The sequence below is a fragment of the Sinohyriopsis cumingii genome, chromosome 18 (assembly GCF_028554795.1).
Source record: "Sinohyriopsis cumingii isolate HCF-2022 chromosome 18, ASM2855479v2, whole genome shotgun sequence".
NCBI classification, from domain to species: domain Eukaryota; kingdom Metazoa; phylum Mollusca; class Bivalvia; order Unionida; family Unionidae; genus Sinohyriopsis; species Sinohyriopsis cumingii.
In genome coordinates this window covers 65,352,993-65,376,181 of record NC_142978.1, presented here as the reverse complement: position 1 = coordinate 65,376,181, position 23,189 = coordinate 65,352,993, and the positions used below count along the sequence as shown (strand labels likewise).

Sequence of the window (23,189 nt, the reverse complement as noted above, 5' to 3'; positions counted from 1 at the left end):
TCAGCCAATATTCTCACAGCTATCATTTTTTCCCCCGGCTTTGTTTTGTTCCACCAGTTCCACAATAACTATAGGGTCATTTAGTTTAATTCTTGCCCAGCTTTGCGTTGTTGCAGATGAAAAGAGTCCGAAAATTAACGCTCCAATCAATAGCAAAGCTACGGCAACGTAAAACACGTTCCTCCACTCCTCAGGCGAGCCCTGTCGAAAAATATAAAGAAATGTCCGAACTTCACCTCCAAGTTAAATCAAATATATTATTACATTTTTTTCTATTTCCTTTTCGAAAAGAACTATTAACTATAGCCCGTGACAGATTGTGCTGTGACGTTTTATGTAATTGATTCCATGAGGCGCAACTTTAGGTTCGTAAAGCATTAGCGTAGAAAGCCGAACATTGGTTTTGCTAAATATATCGGAATATGATCTGTTTAGCAATTTTTATATTGCTTTTGATTAACCAAGAAATAATTTTGCTCGCAAAACAAAATTCTGGTGCTAACAAAAGAAGCAATTTATAATTACGCCGTTTATTTCCAAGTGGTCTAAAATGTTAATTTTCACAACAAAAACTCAATTAGAAATATCTTAAATTGGACCAAGACGCCAAACGATATTAATGTGGGTGTTACTAAGGGTGATGGCAACGACGATGACGATGATGTGTTTGTGGTTCAGAAATACGTACCTTAGGTGTCAGAAATCCCGCAACTTGTGGTGCTATCATGCCCGGTGTGTGTCCGACTGCGTTGGTAATTGCAAATGCTGTTCCAGCAAATCTGATAATGCAAAATGCATGCAATATATAAATATATATAATTCATAGTGATGTGTCAAGAAACACATACTAATTTAAGAATAGGTGATGAATGTTTCTATTATTCTTTACATGTATTAATTCACGAGGAGTATTGTTAATGTTCAGTCATAATCGAATTACTAGCATTTTGATAGTGTCAAGGAGAAAAAGATATTGTCAAATATTTATTATATCATTCTAAATATTCTTAGTTATTCACACTAAAATATGCAGTTTGCTCTTTTTAAATGAATGGGCACTGGTCTCTTTTAGAAAGATTAATATAACAACTTCTAATTGTTGGGGGACTATTGTTTGCTGTAAGCACAAGTTCAGAAACTGTTCCAGAACTTGTTATCGTCTACCTTTACCACAAAACAATTAAAATAAAATATTTAGAAAAGCAGAAGAAATGGTTAAAACAAAGTGGCATATTTTTTCAATTTGAAATTCGTACAACTTCCTTTCTGTTTGGAAATTTACACTCTTGATTACCCCAGAAAAGAAATTGCAGAAAGGAAATAAATATTCCAAGCAAGTATGTCACGTATTTTCGATTTAGAAATATGTCAAATAATTTATAAACGTAGCATATTGAATTTTTCAAACAAATCTATAGATATACAGCACAAACTTTGGAACTCTGTCTTACCAACCCCTATACTCATATGAGTCACATTTATTGGGAATTGATGACTGATCGTGATACACACAAAATCCAGTCCGTTACGTTCATACTTACGGCCCAGCGAAGTCCATGTGGCTGAGACAAAGTCCTCCGAAGGTAAAAGCGGCAAATATGGTACAGATACATACTATGACGACAGATAGGGCCCGTAACTCACAAGTGACAAACCCCACTACAAGGAGGCAGATGCTCATTCCCACGAATGCTTAGAGAAACAAAGGACAAAACATACTTGATCCAAACAGCAAATAAAATATTCAGTGTTTATGAGATTTATTGTCGAACTAATAGAAAAAAGAGAAGAAATAATATCATCATTGTTTTGTATATAGCGAAGAAACAAATCAAAATGTGACTTGTTCACAAAAATATTTTTAAAAAATCTTTTCTTTAAACCGTCTTTATGCCTTCTGACAAGTCCTTCGAGTGCAGCTGCAAAGAAAACTAAACAAAAGAAACGAAAAGCAAACAAACAACGTAGAGGAGGATCATTACTGAAATGGTAAATAATATTAACTAGGTCAACGTAATATATGTTCTCATTTTGAACAAGCGGCGACAACATGCAGATCTATCGCACTGTTTTCATTTTTATTGTTTTTAAAGCATTTTTGTTTGCAAAGGTATTTCTGGCATTCCAAGTTACAAGACTGGTTGGGGAATAAATAAACACTTTTCTTTATTATAGGGTAGATATACAAATCATGTAATTTATTCCATAAGGACTGATCCTCTTTCGTAGAAAACTTAAGTTGTGAAGTCATGTGGATTTTGTACCACTCAGCTCTTTTCCGAGTTCATTTTAATGCAAAGCCCCATCTACACCACTCGTTGGCAGATCTAAATGTCAAAAACAGAACTCTGAGCATGATCCGTCTTGCAGATGAGATAATTACTACTCGTCACAAGTTAAGTTAGTTGACCGATGAGGGAAACGTTATCCACTTTAGGTATTGAAATATGACGACATCCGTGTTGTCAATTGAGAGTAGTGAATGGGGCCACCCAAGGGACAATGGGAATTACCATTAAAAACACCCCTGGGCCACTCTGGGGACTATGTAAATTTAACATGGGGAAAATTGCTGGGCCACTCTAGGGACAAGGGGAACTGAACATGGGGAATAGAGTTTGGGCTTGTCTAGGGACAATGGGAATTTAACATGGGGAATAGAGTCTGGGCCTGTCTAGGGACTATGTAAATTTAACATGGGCGATATTGTCGTGCCACTCTAGGGACAAGGGGAATTGAACAGGGGAATAGAGTTTGGGCTTGCCTAGGGACAAGGGGAATTTAACATGGGAGAAAAAAAATTACTTTAGGGACAAGGGGAATTTAACATGGGATTTTAAAAAAAAAAAAAGGGCTAGGCAATTGAAAGTCAAGATCTTTTCGAGACCTATGAGTGGCCCTGAAAAGGGCCTTTGGGTTTTATGTTAATATTAAGATATATTAACATAAAGGGCACCGCATTGGTCTTCTTCTTGTCCTTAGGCTGCGCCTGACTGCAGGACCGTAAATCAGGACTCTTTTGAGGCATCCTTGACGCTCCACATATACTCTTCGCATCCACAGACTGGTGTCTGTCCTGTGGACAACTGTTCACTTGGATCGGGCATACATCGGTATGTCCATTCTGAACATCATCGAAGATACAAGGGTTGAAGATTGAACGTCGGTCCACATGTTGAGGCGCCGAGAACAGGTGAATCAATACAGAGAACTGCGTTTATTTATAGGTAGAGGAAGGATTGAAACGGATTGAGTTCATTGACCAATCCAAACACGCGTTACAAAATTCAGTCAGCCCACGTCCAATCGGAAGAGAGCAGTCTGTGACGTCACGTGGTCTATATACATTCGCTAGCGCCTGTGTGTAGTCAATCCATGTGACAGTTTTTAAACATGACGGAAACTCAGAAAACGATAAATTGGGGTGCACCAGCATTGGAGACCGCCCAAGGGAACCCGGACTTACCTTCAGAAGAGGTGAATTGGGATTTTATGGATTTTCTTACCTCGCAAGAATTTGTTCCGGAACTTTCGTCTCCTTCATTACCGCACGTGGAGAATTTTGGACAGAGACAGAAAGAAGAATTGGAGAAATTTATACAACAGCAAAAGGAAGCGGAACAAGCTTTTCTCCTACAGCAACAACAGCAAGAAGAAGAGGTAAGAAAAAACAAGAAGAAGAAGCAGCAGCAAAGAAACAAGGGTGTGAAAATCAAACGGTCACGGTACTGTTAGACATTTTAGCGGAGTTAAGAAGTCTGAAACAAATGTATCAGACTTCTTTATTACGACCGAAGAGAATACGACCTTCCCGAGCTAAACACTCCAACCCTGTGACTAAGCCTACCGTGCCACCCTTAGTGATTTCAACCAAATCATCATCATCATCAACAGTACGCAGTCCAGAAGTAGGCCTTGGCCGTGGCAAAGGCTTAAGACAGTTAAAGTTGATTGCTTAAACTCACCCCTACACCATAAAGGCCCTTTTCAGGGCCACCCACGTCTCTCGAAAAGAGATAGACTTTCAATTGCCAACATCCATTCAAACTCAAAAAAACAACCCATTTTACCCCTATAGTACTTGTGTATGAGTGTGTGAGTGTACGTTCTTATTTTAAAATCAAAACCCAAAGACACATACCTTTTTATACCTAATTTATTCTTATATAAATATTTACAATCCAATTCACAATTCACAACAGAGCACTTTAAAAAGTTCATAGACTTCTTCTGTCTCATTGTTTAGTCTCTCTGTTTTTTGAATTTCTTCACCCTCACAGTCTTTTCCTCCTCTTCCTCCTCACTTTCTTCCCTTCTTCTTTTCTTCTCCTGTTTCTTTTTCTTCACCTGTCTGCTTTCTTTCTCCTTTTCTTCTTCCTCTTCTTCCTCTGAAGAATCCCTCTCTTCTTCTGACTGCTCTTTTTTCTTTTTTGGGCAATCTGGAGACCAATGTCCTTTTTCTTGACAATTATAACAGGTATCTTGACTTTTGTCTTTTCTAACCCCTTTTTTTCTTTTTTGATGGTCTGGACACTCTGAAGACCAATGCCATTTCTTCTGACAGATATAGCAAGTATCTTGACTTTTATCTCGCAAGGAAGGAGAGTTGTCTGTCGGCTGGTCTGAAGAGAATTTTCTAATGACCCCTCGCAAAGCTCTGATGAAACGTTCGATTTGTGTAGTCTCTTCCATCGTTGTCCTCGGTTTGAGAGTGAAATGAATAGTGAAAGGACAAGACACACACCCTTTTATATACGCTGGTCTGCCATGACTATAAATTAGTCCATGGTGTTTAAACGTTAGTCATTAGACGTTTTGCTATCAAGATGAAACGATCCAATTCATTCAAGAAGAAAGAAGAAGAAAGTAAGAGGCATAAACGTAATCTATCGCCTCGTACCAGGGCTGAAGTCTTGGCACAAATTCATGCCAGTGATTTTGAAGAGGACATGAGTGAACCAGAATACAAACCCTCTAAACAAAGTTCACCACCCTTAGTCAACCCTGAAAACTACTATTCCATTCAAGAGACGGAAAAGCGACCCTCTAGAAAATTTAGAACGACGGCTTACAAATACACGGTGAAGTTTAAAGATTTCAAGTCCGAAGTACCGTTAGAGAAAGCAGAAGGGTTCATCACCGACATGTGGGATTCTTTGCTCACCACACTCAAGCGACAATGTCAACCCAAAGAAGACGATCGCTTGAGACTTTCCATACAACACGACGGTTTGAAATCCCCTGTTTGGATCGAGTTTAGTAGCCCTGCAGAATTGACCGCTTCCAAAGTCATGGACAAAATTCAACACGTGCAACAATCCAATGACCAGTTTGACATCACCGATGGAAAAGCCACACTGGACATGACCCACGTCTCTCCTCCTCAAGGGACTGGACGCAAAAAGATGTTATTGGTGGATGAGCTTCGCAGCACCAAACAAGCCTCGTCCGAATTAACAACCCTCAAGACCAGAAGTGTTTAGCCAGGGCTATCGTGGTGGGACGAACCTATGTCGACAAAAACGACACGGTAGAATGGAAAAGAGCCTGGGAGAACATTCGAAAATCGGACCGAGCCAAACAACGAAACGAAGCAGAACTCCTGTTGCAACAAGCCGACTTGCCCAAAAACAAGCCCTGTGGCATTCCTGATGCAAAAATTGCAAGATGCCCTAGCTCCACGCTACACCTTGAAAGTGCACCCTCAAGAAGTGCGCGGACCTCTGTTGTTTCGAGGCCAAGACTTTAAGGACGGAAAATACATTCATGTCTATTATCACGATGAACATTTCTATACCATTACCAGTATCACTGGATTCCTGGGATACAGATATTATTGTGAGAAATGTGACTATGGTTATAACAATCGAGAGCAACACAAGCATTGTGGATCGAAATGCTCAGGATGTTTGGCCTCTCCACCCTGTCTGAGCGAAGGGCAAGAACCAGTGCATTGTTCAACTTGTCAGCGGACGTTTGTCAGCCCTGCGTGTTACCAACAACATTTGAAGATACAAGGTTCACAGAAGAAATGTGCTTGTCAACTGCTAAGATTGTGCCCTACGTGTGGCCAAGGCATACGTACCAACAGTGCCAAGGCACACGTATGTTCAGGAAAGAAAAAATGTCACATTTGTCACCACATCGTGGACTTGGAAAACCAATGCTACGTGCAAAAATACCAATCCCAACCAGAGAAAGAGGATGGACATAAGAAGAAAGGCAATTTCATCTTTTTCGATTTCGAATGCATGCAAGAGACCGGTATTCACACTCCTAATTTTTGCGTGGCTCATCGAGCGTGCGAGAAGTACATTCAAGAACCTATCTTCAGTCATTGCCCTCACTGCAGTAAGATTCCCGGAGGGCGTGAAAAAATCTTTCGGTGACCGAACACGCTAGCCGATTTCGCCCGATGGGTCTTTGACCCCATCGACAAGACGTGGAGCCAAGAGGACATCGAACGTTACGGAGATTGTCATCGTCATGCCACGGTGATGGCTCACACTTTCTCCGGATACGATGGACAGTTTCTTTTGAGATACTATACGGAACAAGGCACCGTGTCCTAAAGTCACTTTGAACGGAGCCAAAATCATTTTCATGCAAGTGGGACAAGTACAGTTTAAAGATTCGATGAGTTACTTGGCCATGCCTTTGAGCCGAATGCCTAAAACATTTGGAATGACAGAAATGGCTAAAGGGTATTTTCCTCACTTTTTCAATGCGGAAGCCAATCAACACGCCGTTCTACCCCATTTACCTGAGGCTCACTATTACGACCCTGACAACATGCGTACCGAACAACGAGAAGCTTTCTAAGCTTGGTACCAGGTCCATGCCTCCGACCCTTTCGACTTTCAGGAAGAAATGTTAAAGTATTGTCGTTCCGACGTGGACATTTTACGACGATGCTGTGGAAAATTTCGAGAACTGTTCATGGAACACGGAGGGGTGGATCCTTTGAAAGAAGCTTGCACCATTGCCAAAGCGTGTTCTTTAGTCTACCGACAACGATTCATGCCTGAAAACACCGTGGCTGTCATCAGTCCTCAAACGACCAACTATGTCAAACGTCAATACTCGGTCGAAGCCCTACGCTGGTTACATTACCTGTGCGACAAGGAAGACAAATGGATTCAGCATGCCCGCAACGGAGGGGGCGAAAAGACCATTGGAACGCATTCGGTGGATGGCTGGGACTTAGAAAACCCCAAGATTGTGTACGAGTTTAACGGTTGCTTATTTCACGGATGTCCTTACTGTTACCCTGACCGTGGCACTAAAAATCAGTTTTTACAACGAACCATGGAAGACTTGTACCAGGTCACTTGTCAGCGACGCCTAAAGTTAGAACATGAAGGATACCAAGTGGTGGAAATGTGGGAACACAAGTACGATCACCGTTTGAAAACTGATCCCGAATTTAAACGCCTCGTGGAAAGTTACCAGTTCATGGACCCCCTGAACCCAAGGGATAGTTTGTACGGAGGAGGGACCAATGCCACCTGTTTGCTGTACCAAGCCGACGAAGAGAAAGGAGAAGAAATCAAATACTTGGACGTGTGTTCGCTGTATCCCTACGTATGCAAATATTGTCGCTTTCCTGCAGGGCACCCACAATTGTTAACGGAACACATCGACCTGAAAAACATTCGACAATACGAAAGTTTGATCAAGTGCAAAGTTTTGCCTCCCACCGACTTGTACCATCCCGTGTTACCTCACCATTGTCAAGGCAAACTGATGTTTCCTTTGTGCCGTACTTGTGCCGAAACGTGCAACCAAGACCAGCCTTGTCAGCACACCCAGGAAGAACGCGCCTTGACGGGGACGTGGGTCAGCTTAGAATTGGTCAAAGCTCTGGACATGGGATACCAACTGTTAGAAGTGTACGAAATTTGCCACTTTCCCAAGACACAACAATACCACAAGGGTATTTTCGCAGACTACGTGGATGCCTTTTTGAAACTGAAGCAAGAAGCCAGTGGCTATCCTTCCTGGTGTCACACTCCCGAAGACCAAAATACATTCAAAGAGAAATACTGGGCACAAGAAGGTATCACTTTAGATCACATCGAGAAAAACGAAGGCAGGCGATCGTTTGCCAAAGTGATGTTAAATTGCTTGTGGGGTAAAATGGCACAACGGCCGTGTTTACCCAAGACGGAGTATTTGACGGAACCTTCCCGCTACTTCCAGATGATTCACGACAAAACCAGATTCATCAAACAGGTGGACGTCGTTCGCGAGAATTTGATCTTGGTCAATTGCGAAGAAGATCTGGACTTTGTAGAAGACGACCCCTTTGGAAATGTCATGATTGCGGCTTACGTGACAGCTCATGCTCCCTTAAAACTGTACGAAGCTTTAGAACTGTTAGGGGAACGTGTCCTGTACTTTGACACGGACAGTTGCATTTACATCCATCACCCGAGTCAACAGCACCCTGACATCGAAGGAGACCGTTTAGGAGCCTGGACAGATGAGCACCCCGACGACAAGATTCTAAGTTTCGTCAGTGGCGGTCCTAAAAATTACGGCTACGAATACCGGGACAAACAAGGAGAAGTGCACACGAAGTGCAAAGTGAAAGGATTGACTCTGAATTATCGTACCAGTCGAGTGGTGAACTTTGGGGTTTTGAAAGAAGCCTTGCAGTCTAGAGAAGATGAACACTTTAAAGTGACCACCTATCAACCCAACAAGATTGTACGTTTACCCACTCACCACATCGTCAGTCGACCCTTGGAAAAAGTCTATCAAATCGTGTACCAGAAGCGAGTGCGACTTCCCAATCATTTCACCTTACCGTATGGACACGTCGGTATTGGTCTGTATATAGAAAGGAACCCTAGGCAAGATCGATAGTTCATTTTGACTACCAAGACCAAGCGAACAAGATGAATACTTTCAGAGAAACACAAAACAAGTTCAGAAAAGCACAATTCAAGTTTGGGGCTTCTGAAGTGGAATGCGATTGTGAGCCTTGCGATGGGAACGATGCTGTACGTTGTGACCTTAGCGATGCCGTAAAGCATCATGGGAACTTTGTTCTCACTAGCCCTATCATGGAAAGTGATGCTGTGCGTGTCAAACCTGAGGGATGCGAAAGCGATGCCATTCGTCCTCTTGGACGCTTTACTGGGTTTCGTTTTAAAGGTGAATGTCCACCTTCACGTCTACCCCCCTACGGATGTCATCCAGCCCTGAGCAAACTCCTGTCCATGTCACTCAACCCTCATCGAAACGAACCTGTGAAAGACGAATATTCGTTTCCTGTGCGTTTGTCGGAATACTGCGACTTTGAAAATCGTCTTCAATCGTTCAAAGGAAAATGGCCTAAGTATCTGTGAGGACCGACCCCTGAAGAATTAGCCAGAGCCGGATTTTTCTACTTGGGCGAAGGGGATAAAGTCAAGTGCTTCAGTTGCGGTGTGTCACTTCACCACTGGGAACCACAATATTCGGCCTACCTAGAACATGCTCGTTGGTCACCGAATTGTCATTACTTACCCTTAGTGGGACCGAGACATTGAAGTAACTTACCATGTCGTCGAAGATGAAGAAACCAGATTGGCTAGGAGTCAAATGTTGGACATCACCGAGACCAGTATTTAAACTCCATTTGAAAAACGATATTGAATCATTACCTAAAGAACTGCAATAGAAGATTTACAAGGAAGTTTGGCAGGGGCTTGCCAGAGTGAAATCTCAATGGGTGACTGTAGAACTTTTGTGCCGAGAAATTCACAAGAGGAAAGTGAAAAAAGTCAATCAATGTGTTAGATTTCTCTGGGTCAAGGGTGCATTCATCCTGTTATATTACTCTAAACCGTTTACATCAAAAGAGTTCAATGCGATTCTTGGACGTTACCCTGAATGGCAGTGTCAGAAATTACTCACTTTGTGGATTACTTTTGCTCTAGGAGAAGATTGTGAATTGTACGGACTGACCTATTCATGGATGCTTTTCAAGAGAACATTCGTGCTTTGCCTGTGGAGTTGAGAGAACGCATTTACCGAGAGCTGGTCAAAATACAAGTCAAACGTAAAGAACAATTGCATCCGTTACGTCACCAGATCTTTAACCACTGGTATCTGAATGGTATAAGAGGAATGATTCGTCAGAAATTGTTTCAGTGGTCAGACCGTGTTCAACACTTTCAGTTAGTGAATGAATTAAATATTCATCATTTTGGTTACTTCGAGATTCACCTAGAGCAACGCATTGAAGAAGACGAGTTAAAGGATTACCAACATATTTTACGTGGAATCTGCTTAGCGGAAGATGAAACATCTAAACAAACTCTGAAGTGTAGGTTACAGTATGCAAGATTTAGATTCCCCACTGGAGAATGAAGATGTCTAGTTAGAAAGTACCTTTATTGCTTCCGAAATAAAGAGACTATAAAATCAGGAATCCATGCCACGGCTTATGTCACAAGTGATTGAACAGATTCCGTGGAAGGAACTCAATGACCATGTTCAAACCGTGGATCATTACCATCAATTATTACGAGAACTGTATCCGTTCAATTTGGGACGACGCATAGTGTGTGTCTTAGTGACTTGTTTTCTGGGATTTCATTTACCAGCCGATTCCTTGTGGACCCTTTACGAACAGTATTTACCACCCCATTCAACATGAAAGTGGTGCCTTTAAATGTTCACGAGAGACTCCTTTTGCTCAAAGCCTTGCGTTTTCATCTGGATACTTCTCGACCTCTACGGGAAAAAAAGATTCATCAACTTTAAGCTACCCAAGACGTGTATGACGATGTGTGTGTAGCTTGTGACTTACACCCCCACTGGACAGATGTCCGTGCCTGGAAAAAATGGGATTTTGAGGCTTGGACCCAAGAAGTGGCCCAGTATGCACGAGAGTTGTGATCCTTCCTTTCAACGTCCAAAGAAAAATGTTACTTTTCAACCTGTGTTAGTGACGGTGCCAGAAGAAGAACCCGTCACCCAGGACAGGACTGTCGTGGACATGCCTGAAAGACCCTTTCGGGAGGACACTTGTGTGACCTTACCCCCTATAGAACTGGTCAGAACATTACCCAAAACATGTTGTACAGACACTTGTGTTTATTCCACGTTGATGGTTATCATGTGCCTTTTATTCTTGTACTTAAGCCTTTGGCCTTTATGTATTTTTGTCTTTCGTGTTCATGTTTAAAACATTCAATAAACGTGTCCTGAAACAAGTATATAAACTCTTGTCTTGTTTGTTTTCGTGTCACAAGTGACATTCCAGACACTATGGCTACCTCTGCTCTCTCTGCTCCCTCTTCCTCCACTGTCAAAGTCATCGACGAACACTTAGATCGTGCCAGTTGGGAGGCTTTGTATCTTCGCCATCCCTTTAACATGCTCATTGCTGGACCTAGCGGTTCAAGCAAAACCGAATTCGTCAAACGTTTGATCGAACATAAACATCATTTGATCGATCGTCCACCTCAACGCATCGTGTGGTGTTACAAAGAGTGGCAATCGTCGTACAGCCTCTTGCGAGAAAGTCAGGGCGATTCCATCGTGTTTGTGGAAGGCATTCCTAAAGAAGACGACGGCATCGTCTCTGACTCCCGTCAAACCCATTTGGTCATTTTCGACGACATGTTAGGAGAAGACGAAGAAGAAATTAAACTGTGGTTCACGCGCAAAGGGCATCACCGTAATGCCAGTGTCCTTTACATCACCCAAAATTTGTTTCAACAAAGTAAAGCCCATCGCACCATCAGTCTCAATGCGCATTACGTGGTCTTGTTTAAAAGCCATCGAGATAAATCGCAAGTGCAAGTCTTAGCCAAACAGTTAGGGACGCCTTGGCTGACTCAGGCGTACGACGATGCCACCCAAACACCACACGCCTATTTACTCGTCGATTTGAAACCTACGACCCCCGATGATTTGCCATTTCGTACCCACTTGTTTCACCACTGGTGCCAAGACGGAGGGCCTGTCCTGTACACGTCTTCGTCCTCGACTTAATTTCACTCCAAAAAAGAAAAATCTATAAAAACCTCAGACACTTTTCGTCTGTCTCACACAGTTTGAACATGACGTCCCTTCAGTCACATCTTCCCGTCAAATTGATTCGTGCCTTGTATGGCATCAGTCGAGAAAAAAATCCACAAATACGAGCTCGTGTCTTAGAAGCTAGTCTCAAAGAAGTCTTACGATGGTTCACGGTGACAGCACGTCAATTACTCCAAGGGATCATTCAGATTCCTCATCAAACCAAACGCTTTTTGATGGAAACAAAGTCGCTTTGACCCAACTGGCTGATCCCCGCATCGACACTCAAACCAAAAAAGAAATAATTTTGAAACCTGGAGGGAGCAGTACTCTAGGAGGGGTCATCATTCGCTCTCTCTTAAGATGGGATCCTAATGCTCCCAAAGTTCTTCCCAAGAAAAAAGAAGTCAAACGAAGCTCGAAGAAGAAGAAAAAGAGCCACGGTGGCAAGACCAGGTCCCCAAGGAGAAACGTGTCTCCAAGAACTTCTCCAGTGGCGGGACCCTCCTCTTACCAGACACCACCCTGCAAAAAGAAAAGCCCCCAGAGAAAGAAACAGAGAAGAAGTCCCCAGAGAAAGACAAGCCCACAGAAGAAAACTAGTCGCAAGAGAGGCACTTCAACCAGGACGCAACCTTACACTCGCAAACCACGACCTGTCACGACGGTGACCGCGTCTCCGGTAGCCTCAGGTTCAGTCACTTCTCCGTTGATGACACCAAGAACTGAAAAGTACTTGGAGACGTTGATCACACCAAGAACGTCTCCGTTGATGACCCCAAGAACTTCCCCAGTGGCAGGACCCTCCAATTTAGCGGCAGTGGCCGCTGCTCACAAAGTACCTTCTCCCAAAATCAAAGTCCAAGAGAGATCGGGCATGTTACAAAGTTTACTGGATTTGTCCAAGCAAAAACTGGCTCGATTTAGTCCGTTGCGTACCCCTGCACGACGTGTCATGCCTATCCTCAAGTTGATACGACGTAAAGACAATCAGTGGAGACGCGTTCCAGTATAAAAAAGGTCTGTGACTAAGTAGGGGTATCAGTTTTTTTGGTGCTGAAGACTCCAAGATGTCACCCTCCAGAAAACATCCCTCTTCTAAAACCCAAGGAAAGACAAAGAAAGGACTGCCTCCTCGTTTAGTCAAACATGGGACATGTTATCTGTCCTTTCCAAAGCTTCTCCACCCCTACGAAAAAAACTCATTCAATCAGCCTCCAAAGAGGTCATCGATACCGTGTGCGAATGTTGTTTGAACGTGTTGAAAGGCACGATCCCTTTGTCCAAACACCAGAAAAAATGCTTAGGCAAACATCGTCACATTCTTCGCCAAATGGTTAAAAAAAAATTCCCCTTCGTCATAAAAAGAAGATGTTGGTCCAACGTGGAGGAATTTTACCCCTCTTGCTAGGCCTATTGCTCAAAGGAGTCCTGGGAACCATGTTGGGAGGACTGGTGGGAGGAAATAAAAAGGCCCTCTGAAGTCCCAAGATCTCAGAATCGACCCCTGACATCCCATGGAAGGACGAAAACTAGTTTTAGTACCTTACAAACGATGGATGGAATACCATCGTTGGCAAGAACAACGCACCCCACATTTACCTCCCAATCCCAATTTGAGCGAAATGTCCCAGTTACAACACGAACTGCAGTAATTGATGGATCGCCAAGATTTGTCCGAAACAGAAAAATCGCAAAAGTACGGTCAACTCCTGCAACGACTGCAACTCTTTCACCAGAAAGCTTTAGACGAAACAGCTCTACCCACTCTGAAAGATTTTAAGACCTTGATGAAAAGTCCAGCACCATCACCAGTACCACTACCACCACTACCAGTGACCAAGACAGAAAAAGGAGAAGAAGAGGAACGGTTTCAAACTCCACCAGAAACAGTACGCAAGTTAACAACACCACCTACCTCCAGAATTGGATGGATTAAAAAGATGATGACCACCCCTTCTTCATCAGAAGAGAAAAAGAAGGTGAAGACAGAAGTGAAACAAGAAAAAATATCCCCTGTTTAGACATCCTCCTCCTCCTCCTCGACACCTATTGCCGGCCACACACGCAAAGCATTACAATCCAAGAAAGTACCCCAAGAGAAAAAGAGTAGCATCTTCCAAGATTGGGTGCCTTATTAACACACAAACCAACAAATGGAAAAAGTCTTAGCCAGCATTTACTACGATCCCTCCCATCCTGCAAGTTACGCAGGAGTTCAAAAATTGTATCGTGCTGCCAAAACTCGACTGAAAAGTCTCCGTTTACCTCAAGTGCAACGATGGTTACAAGAACAAGCTACACACACTTTACACAAACCCATTCGACGCAAGTTTTCCAGAAGTCGCACCCGAGTGGAAGGCATCGATCATCAATGGCAAGCCGATTCAGCCGATGTCTCTCATTTGGCCAACTACAATCGCGGGTACAAATATTTGTTTTGTGTCATCGACGTCTTTTCCAAATTTGCCTGGGTCGTGCCCTTGACTTCCAAATCGAGCAGCGAGTTAGTGCGAGCCCTGCAATGGTTGTTGAAACAAAGCGGTCGTCACCCTCTTCGATGGAAAACGGACAAAGGCACCGAATTTCTGAACCAAGCTTTCCAAAAAGAATTAAAGAAACGTGACATTCATTTTTTTACCACCGAGAATCCTGAAACCAAAGCCAGCATCGTGGAACGTTTTCAACGTACTTTGAAAGAACGCATGTGGAAATATTTTACGCATCACCACACTCTGAAGTACATCGACATCTTACCACACCTGGTGCAAGCGTACAACCAATCTTACCATCGAAGCATTGGACGTGCCCCGCAAGAAGTGTCTCTGGAAAACGAAGTGCTGGTGTTTGAGCGCCTGTTTGGTGCGTCCCCGACGAGGGCTGTCCCCAAGAAAAGTGGAGTGTTGGACGTAGGAGATTGGGTACGCATTGGCAAAACCAAACGTACTTTCGACAAAGGTTACTTACCTAACTGGACCACCGAATTGTTTCGTGTCACTGGACGAGTGCATGGTCGTCATCCTGCCGTCTATAAATTGGAAGACATGAAAGGAGAAGTGCTCAAAGGAACGTTTTATTTGCCCTAGTTACAACGTGTCACCAAAAAAGAAGACCACGTGTACGACATCGAAAGCATTCTCGAACGCAGAACCCGTAAAGTGGGCAAACGACGTGTCAAAGAAGTCAAAGTACGTTGGAAAGGATATCCGCCCAGTTTTGATTTTTGGATCGACGCTTCGCAAGTCATCGACTATATAAAGAAGTGACCGTCATGCCCTTTCACACAGACGCAGCTACGTCGACCACTCCTTCACCCAGTTCTTCTCTGCAAGATTTACAGAAACAACCCTTGTGGGTGTGGTGTGGAGAACGTGTGCCTAAAACACAAATTTTCTTTTTCTGCCAAATCTTTGTGGTGTATTGTGTCATCGGGGCAGCCATTGCCAATTTGAGTTTGCAACAAGGAGACAAACAATTGTGGACCATTTTATTGAGCAGTCGCATCGGTTACCTGCTTCCTAATCCATCCCTGAAATTCACCTCGAACGGGAACAACGGGAACCTTGTGTCCAGTGCCAGTGTCAGTCACCACTCCAACAACAATAACAACCCCATTTTGGGCGGAGACACTCCTCTGACGTCCAGTAACCCCTCGGACAGCCACAGAACTCGGAATTATGAACAATAACAACCAATTTTACTTAACCTTACCCAGTGACAGTTCCATGGAGGTGTTTCCCCACAACACGTTGTGCTGTTACACGGCCAAATTACCTCAGGCCATCCCCTTAGATCACGAAGCCCATTGGGAAGTGGCTTTAGTAGAAATGATTCACCCGACCCAAGTCCTCAATGTCCTTCCCAATCAAAATTTTTTTTGATGTGGAAGTTCATGACGAACCATTGCAACAGTACTTGGATACCTATGGCAAATATGACAAGAAAACCCCTGGGACACAAAATCAAAAGTACACCACCTATCACTTGTTCATTCCCCCAGGCTATGATTTTAGTGGTCAACATTTGGTCAGCACCATAGCCTCCAGGTTTAATTCGTGTTTATGAAAGCTTTGGAAAGTGTCATAAAAAGTGTCACCATGGAATACCACAAAGCAGCTCGTCGCTTCTTGATGAAATTTGACGGGAGTAAAATCGTGTCCATTTTATTTTGTCCTTAATTGTTTGACATGTTGGGCGGAGACATGGACATGAGAATGGTCATGATCAAGAAAAAGGAATTACCAATCATTTACGACAACGAGTCTTTTACCAAGTTATTTCGTGCCCCGGTAGAACTGAACCAAGGACTGAATTTGATGTTTGTGTACTCCGATGTGGTGGAGTATAACGTGGTTGGACACACCTCTGTGCCGTTACTGCGTGTCATTCCTTTCAAAGTGGATTCTGCCACGACCGCTGACGAGGAAGGTGGAAACACTTACCACGTTCACCGCGAATTTGTACATCCTCACTATTTACCTGTCAGTAAGTCGTATTTGGACACGGTCAACATTGCTATAAAAGGAAATCTGGGACAAAATATTCCATTCACCAAAGGAAAAGTCACGGTGAAACTCCATTTTCGAAAACGGTTCTCTCACGACTCGTAAGTCATGTATCCAGTGTACCGAGGGGTTGCTCGACAGCGAGGACACGGTTTAGGAGATATGTTAAAATCGGCCTTTCGTTCGGTGGCCCCGGTGTTGAAACCATGGTGACACGCGGATTGCACGCCTTGAAAGACGCGGCATTGACGCAAGGCAAAGAATTTCTCCAAAATGTCATCATCGACAAACAAAACCCCAAAGAAGTCTTTATCAGGGCAGGCAAAAATGTCTTGTTGCAAACGGGCAAAGACCTTTTGGACCGATGAGAAACACCTATAAATGCCCTGCACGCTACCGAGTCAGGCATTCAGCAAGGACAAGGCAGAAAGAGACGACTAAGAAAACACCCTTTCACCAGACTTCACACGTCTAAAGCTAGAAAGGCAAGAAAAGAAGAACCGTTCGAGACTTAGACGTTTTCGATTGTTGAAAAAACAGAAAAAATGATGCACCGAGAGTCTTGCGCCTGTTCCAAGTCGGAACTGGATCTGTTTGCCATGCCCCCCACCATGATGATCATGCAAGAATCCAGTGGGTGGAATTTCATCCCGTCTCCTCTTTGACGGATTCCGCTCCCATCGAGTTTGAAATCAAAGGACAGCCCGAAGATTACATCGATCTGAATAGCAGTTACCTGTACTTGAAAGTGAAAGTGATCAAAACGGACAACACCAATCCAGGAGGCGATGCTAGAGTAGCTCCTGTCAACAATTTCATGCATTCCTTGTTCAGCAAAGTGGACTTGTACTTGAATAACAAACTGGTCAGCAGCAGCATGGATACTTACCCATATCGTGCCTACCTGGAAAATCTCTTGACGTACGGAAAAGAAGCCAAGAATACTCATCTGGATGCTTGCGTGGTATGGAAACCTGACACGGCAGGTGTATCCACGTTTAACGACACAGTCCTAACAGAAGATGACAATCCTCACAATGTGGGGTTTAACGACCGTCGTAAGAAAATTCTGCAAGGGCGAAGTTTAGAACTGATGGATCGTTTGCATTTGGACATGTGGTTACAAGAAAAGTATTTGCTCAACGGGGTGGATATCCATCTGAGAATGAATCGTAGCAGTGCCGCTTTCCATTTGATGGCCCATGCCAATGAATACAAAACTATCGTTCAAGAAGCCCGACTTTACGTGCGTCGTGTGGAAGTGTTGCCTAAAGTGGGAAACGACGACAGTAACACGTTGAGCAGAACGACCGCCAAGTATCCGATACGACGAGTAGAAGTGAAAACGTTCACCATTCCCGCTGGACAGCGATCTATGATCGAAGATCATCTGTTCCAAGGACAGTTACCCAAGCTTTTGATTGTTGGTATCGTCAGGAATTCAGCCTTCAACGGAACCCACGATCAAAATCCTTTTGAGTTTCAACATTACAATGTGTCCAAGATCGAAGTCAGTCGCGACGGCAAGACCTTGTGTACCCGACCCTTTGAGCCTAACTTTGGTGTCGCGAGGAATTATTTGAGATCGTACTTGTCCCTGTACGAAGCCACGGGACAGTTAGGAACCAACACCAGTCACGGTATTACGTACGACGATTATGCAGGAGGCTATGCTTTGTGGGGTTTTGATTTCACTCCAGACCAAGGCAGCGACGAGGGACATTTCAAACCTATAAAATCCGGTCAGATTCGTGTGGAACTTCAGTTTGCAAATACACCTCCAGATCACACAGTGAACGTCCTCCTGTATGCAGAATTTGACAATACCATAGAAATCAACAGTTTGAGAGAAGTCATTCTAGACTATTAGAAGCCATGGAAGACTGTTATCCCTCTTTACCTAGTGGAGAAACTTTGGAGATGGAATGTGAGGAGACCGGGGAAGAAGAATCTCAAGACAAAGACGAAGAAGTCATCATGATGAAGTCGAGATGGCCAGAACAAAAAAGCCCATTTAGTCTCCTGTTTTGCTACATTCCTGGCAGATATAATGAAAGAATTGATCAAGGAAGAGTGTTATGGATGTCACAACGATCATCCCAGTCAAATTCAACACGACAAATGTCTGAGGTTGAGTCAGGAAGAAAAGTTGGACGAATATCTGGACAAAGCTTGGGGTCTCATCGAGATAGAATTCGTGTTGAATGAATGGTATAAAGGCCTGGATAAACATTCTTCTCTTCCATTAACGTCTCTGGAGTGCCGTCGCATCGAATCTCTCTTGGACCAGAGTAAGAAGTCGGAGCTAAACGCCTTTTACTTGTCAGACATTTTCAAGCAAAAATCGAATTGATCACTTATCATTACCTGTGAAGAAAAAAACACACAAATCAATGGATACCTGGGAACTTTATTACCTTTTGAACCACAGTTCGTACACGGCTTCTTGGAATCCTGTCGTCTGTGCTAAAGATGAACTCCCTTATCGTAAACCTCAAGACCATCTAGCTTATGTGATCAACACGGACGACAGTCATCTCCCAGGAACCCACTGGGTAGCCGTCTACTTTCCTCAAGAAGGATGTGTGGAATATTTCGATTCGTATGGATTGCCTCCTTTGGAAGACGATATCATTGACTTTATGAGAAGAAATGCTCAGACCACCCGATTCAATAATGTGAAATTACAAGGCACAGATTCCTTGGTGTGTGGACAATATTGTGTGTATTTTCTGCATCATCGCAGCCTGGGCTATTCCTTAGAACATTTAGTGACTCATTTTGATCCTCGTTCTTCTTCTAGAAACGATGTGAAAGTAAATCAATGGTTTTGTGACCATTATGCTAATCTTTTGTCTCAAGCTAGGAAACGTAGTGTCCATCAATGGCCTAATGACTTCCAACAGTGGAAATCACAATTTCATTCACAACGTTGTCAGCCTTGTCCAAAATAATGTGTTAGTTGGAAAAAAATGTTTGTCATTTGAAAAAAAATGTTTGATGTTATATCGTTGGATTATTGTTAAAAATGTTAGAGTTGTTTGTTAGTGTTAAGTGATTTTGAATAAAAAATGTTGTTTTAAAAAAAATGCCTTTGTCTTTTTGTTTGGCTATAAGAATTTTGATTCATGCTCTTTGACTTCTTACTATCCCTCTCATGACACTCATTGAACGTTCCGACTCTAAAACCGTGTAGGGATGTTTTCCTTCACGTCCGCGCTTTGACTTTAAAAACCGGGGTAGTTTCCAGTCTAACCATCCATTGCCGACTCATCCTCCTACGAAGATGTGCTCCAAACTAGCTAAGCTAAACGAAGCCTACGTGAATTTGCATAGGGTCAGACACAGTCTGATACCGAAGCCAGAAGAGATAGAGAATGTGAGAATGTTAAAAGTCACTGAAGACCTGATAGAAGAGCTCTTCAGAGAAGAAGTGAACAGGGAGAAAGAAGAATGGACAGAGAAGTACAGACTTCAGAAACAGCAGAGAGAGAGAGCAGCAACAGCAACAACAGCAGCAGCAGCAGCAGCAACCTGAACCTGACAGAGGCTTTGTCGATTGTCGTATCGACACCAAAGAGTTCTTCTTCTCTTTCCGAAGAAGCAGGTCTATCGTCAGAAAGTCTATCGTCAGAGGACGTCGCATTCTTAGAATATAAAAGATCGTCCTAGCTTCAACTTCGCACACAAAAAACAGCCCTTTTCAGGGCTACCCCAATCTCTAGAAAAGAAATAACAATCGATTTGCTAATGTGTGTATGAAGAGTAGTGTGAATATAAACACTGACTCTTTTCTGGTGTAATTGTATGTGTTAGTGTTTGTAAGCACTCAAGTACGTTTGTGTCTATGGTAGATAATGTTTTTTGATATTTGACGTGTGGGAATAGTAGATTTGGGGTTTGTTTATTGCTGCTCCGCGTATGTGGATAGTATATTATTAATGAAAATTTTTAAAATAGTAATGGCTAGTAAGAAAAAGTGAGTGAGTGTTTCTTTTAGGTCCGCGCGTTGTTTGGTTATGATCTAGATAAAATAAATTTTGTTTTAGGGGATGTTTTCCTTCACGTCCGCGCTTTTAGTATAAATTAAAAACTAATCGTCAGTTGGGCTACCCATCGTCGACCTGTTAACAGCAAGACAATGAATACAAGAATTGTAAGGCTTCTAGAACTCCAGATGCACCTGGAATATGCTAGGCGTATAGTGAATGAGCTGGCTGCAGAGGCCATAGTAGAAGAGGCAAGGATAAAGAAAGAAGAGGAGGAGAGAAGACAGAGGGAAGAGGAGGAAAAGAAAATAGGAGAGAGGATGTTTTATAAAATTCCAGAGACAGAGGATTGGGGTGCTGAAGCCAGTCATCCTCCCTCTGCGCTCCCAGTCAAAAGAAGAGTGAAAGGAGATTGGAGTCGGAGATGTGTGTGTGGTGCCAGGCCTGGAAGGTGCAATCATTAGCCAGGTGCCCTGGAGTTCTTGAAAAAAACAGCCCTTTTCAGGGCTACCCAAACCTTTAGAAAAGATATAGTAATCTATTTGCCAATGTGTGTATGTAGAGTAGTGTGAATATAAACACTGACTCTTTTTTTCCTACTTGAGTGTATGTGTTTGTGTTTGTAAGCGCTCACGTACGTTTGTGTGGATAGTAGATTATTGGGTTTTGTAAGAGCTTAAGATGGTTTGTGTGGATAGTAGATTTGGGTTTGATTTTAATGCTTTGCGTGTGTGAATGGTAGATTTTGGGTTTGTTTATTGCTGCTTCACGTATGTGAATAGTAGATAATATGAGATGAGAAAAGTAGGGGATGTTTTCCTTCACGTCCGCGCGTTTTAAGTAATGATCTAGGTAATATAAATTTTGTGTCTTATGGGGATGTTTTCCTTCACGTCCGCACTTTAACTATAAGAACCCACAAAGTTCGTCATTCACACCATTCTGCAAAGAATAAAAAAGAAGATGGCTTCGAACCACATTGATAAAATGAAAAAATTGCAAGACGTCCTGGACAATTTGGGCATGATGGAGCAAATGTTAATTAGGCTAAACGAGGATCACTATTCTTATAGTCCCCATCGAGTGAAGATGGAGATTAACAACTTACGAAAACTAAAGGAAATCGTCAGTGATCTGTTGAAAGAAATAAAGGAGGAGAAGGAGGATGAAGAGGAAAGGATAAGGATGAGAGCATGGAACGAAAAAATTGAAAAAGAAGAAGAAAATAAGAAGAGGAAGAAAGAAGAGGAGAAAAAGCAGAAAGAAGAGAAAAAGAAGAAAAAGGAGGAAAAAAGAAAGAAAAGAATAGAAAAAGTGTAGGACAGAAAATAAGAAGTTGATGGAGAAATAGAAGAAATTAGAAGAAGAAACACAAAGGCCCTTTTCAGGGCCACTCATAGGTCTCGAAAAGATCTTGACTTTCAATTGCCTAGCCCATTTTTTAAAATATTTTTTTAAAAAAAATTCCCATGTTAAATTCCCCTTGTCCCTAAAGTAGTTTTTTTTCTCCCAAGTTAAATTCCCCTTGTCCCTAGACAAGCCCAAACTCTATTCCCCTGTTCAATTCCCCTTGTCCCTAGAGTGGCACGACAATATCGCCCATGTTAAATTTACATAGTCCCTAGACAAGCCCAAACTCTATTCCCCATGTTCAATTCCCCTTGTCCCTAGAGTGGCCCAGCAATTTTCCCCATGTTAAATTTACATAGTCCCCAGAGTGGCCCAGGGGTGTTTTTAATGGTAATTCCCATTGTCCCTAGGGTGGTCCCATTCACTACTATTGAGTCTAAAATAAAACATCCGTGCAAATTTTGAATTGAAGAAACTGATATGGGGCATGTGTCATTATCAGCATTGGCCTTATCCATTATTCGCAAATAATTTCCTCGATATATAGAATGAATAATCTGAATTTCTTCAAGAGGCATCCAATCAGCTACCAGAGCTGTAGATACTGACTGTTAGGTTATCCACATGTACATGTGCCTAGGGTCGATGTAGAACGAAATGGATTGAAGACTCTAGCCTTGCGTCCTCAGCCATAAAAAACTTTTCAAAGAATACAAAATGATGAATATAAATATCGATACACGTTATCACACAGGTTTGATTTGCTGCTGCTCGAATGAAAAATAAATCTATGACGGAATATTTATTATTATTATTATTATTATTATTATACGCACGCTACTAAATCTGAAGATTCGTGAATTTGAACGTTATTTATTAAGTTTTGCGCAGTAAGTTTTTCTAGGTTTATAATCACGCACCTGAAATTTGGAGTGCTCTTCTAGTGGTCAATATACTGAAAATTCCTTTCCTTGGCAAGCAGTCAGCTATCTGGCCGGTAGCATACATTGAAACAGTCATTGTCACGTACGGCAGTGAGGTAAGGACGCCATTCTTGTAAAATAATTGAAATTAGGTAGCCTGAATACAAATTTTGAAGCTACTTCAAGGTGTGAAAATAAGGCAAACAGTCTAGAAAAAAGGCTATACTGCTAGTCATGATTAAGATGTAACCGGGATGATCTTAATATGTATATATGTAGGCTTTTGTATGTAAAAATACTATATTTACTTAAGTAAATTAAGAGCTTTTTTCTAACAAATTTAAAAAAAAAATTTTGTATATAAAGCTTCCTTCTCGTATACATTTTAAGTACAAGCATGT

General features: G+C 42.5%; 1 protein-coding gene across 1 annotated transcript in view; it reads right to left on the bottom strand.

The window, feature by feature from the left end:
* LOC149776814 (putative transporter slc-17.2) overlaps positions 1-23,189 on the bottom strand; it is a 46,823-nt gene continuing 23,634 nt past the window's right edge. Inside the window, exons 10-13 of the mRNA XM_089941356.1 lie at positions 22,786-22,918; positions 1,542-1,692; positions 689-779; positions 1-201 (exon numbers count right to left, since the gene is read on the bottom strand). Coding sequence (XP_089797482.1) covers positions 1-201; positions 689-779; positions 1,542-1,692; positions 22,786-22,918 — 576 coding nt within the window. The remainder of the gene's footprint in view (positions 202-688; positions 780-1,541; positions 1,693-22,785; positions 22,919-23,189) is intronic.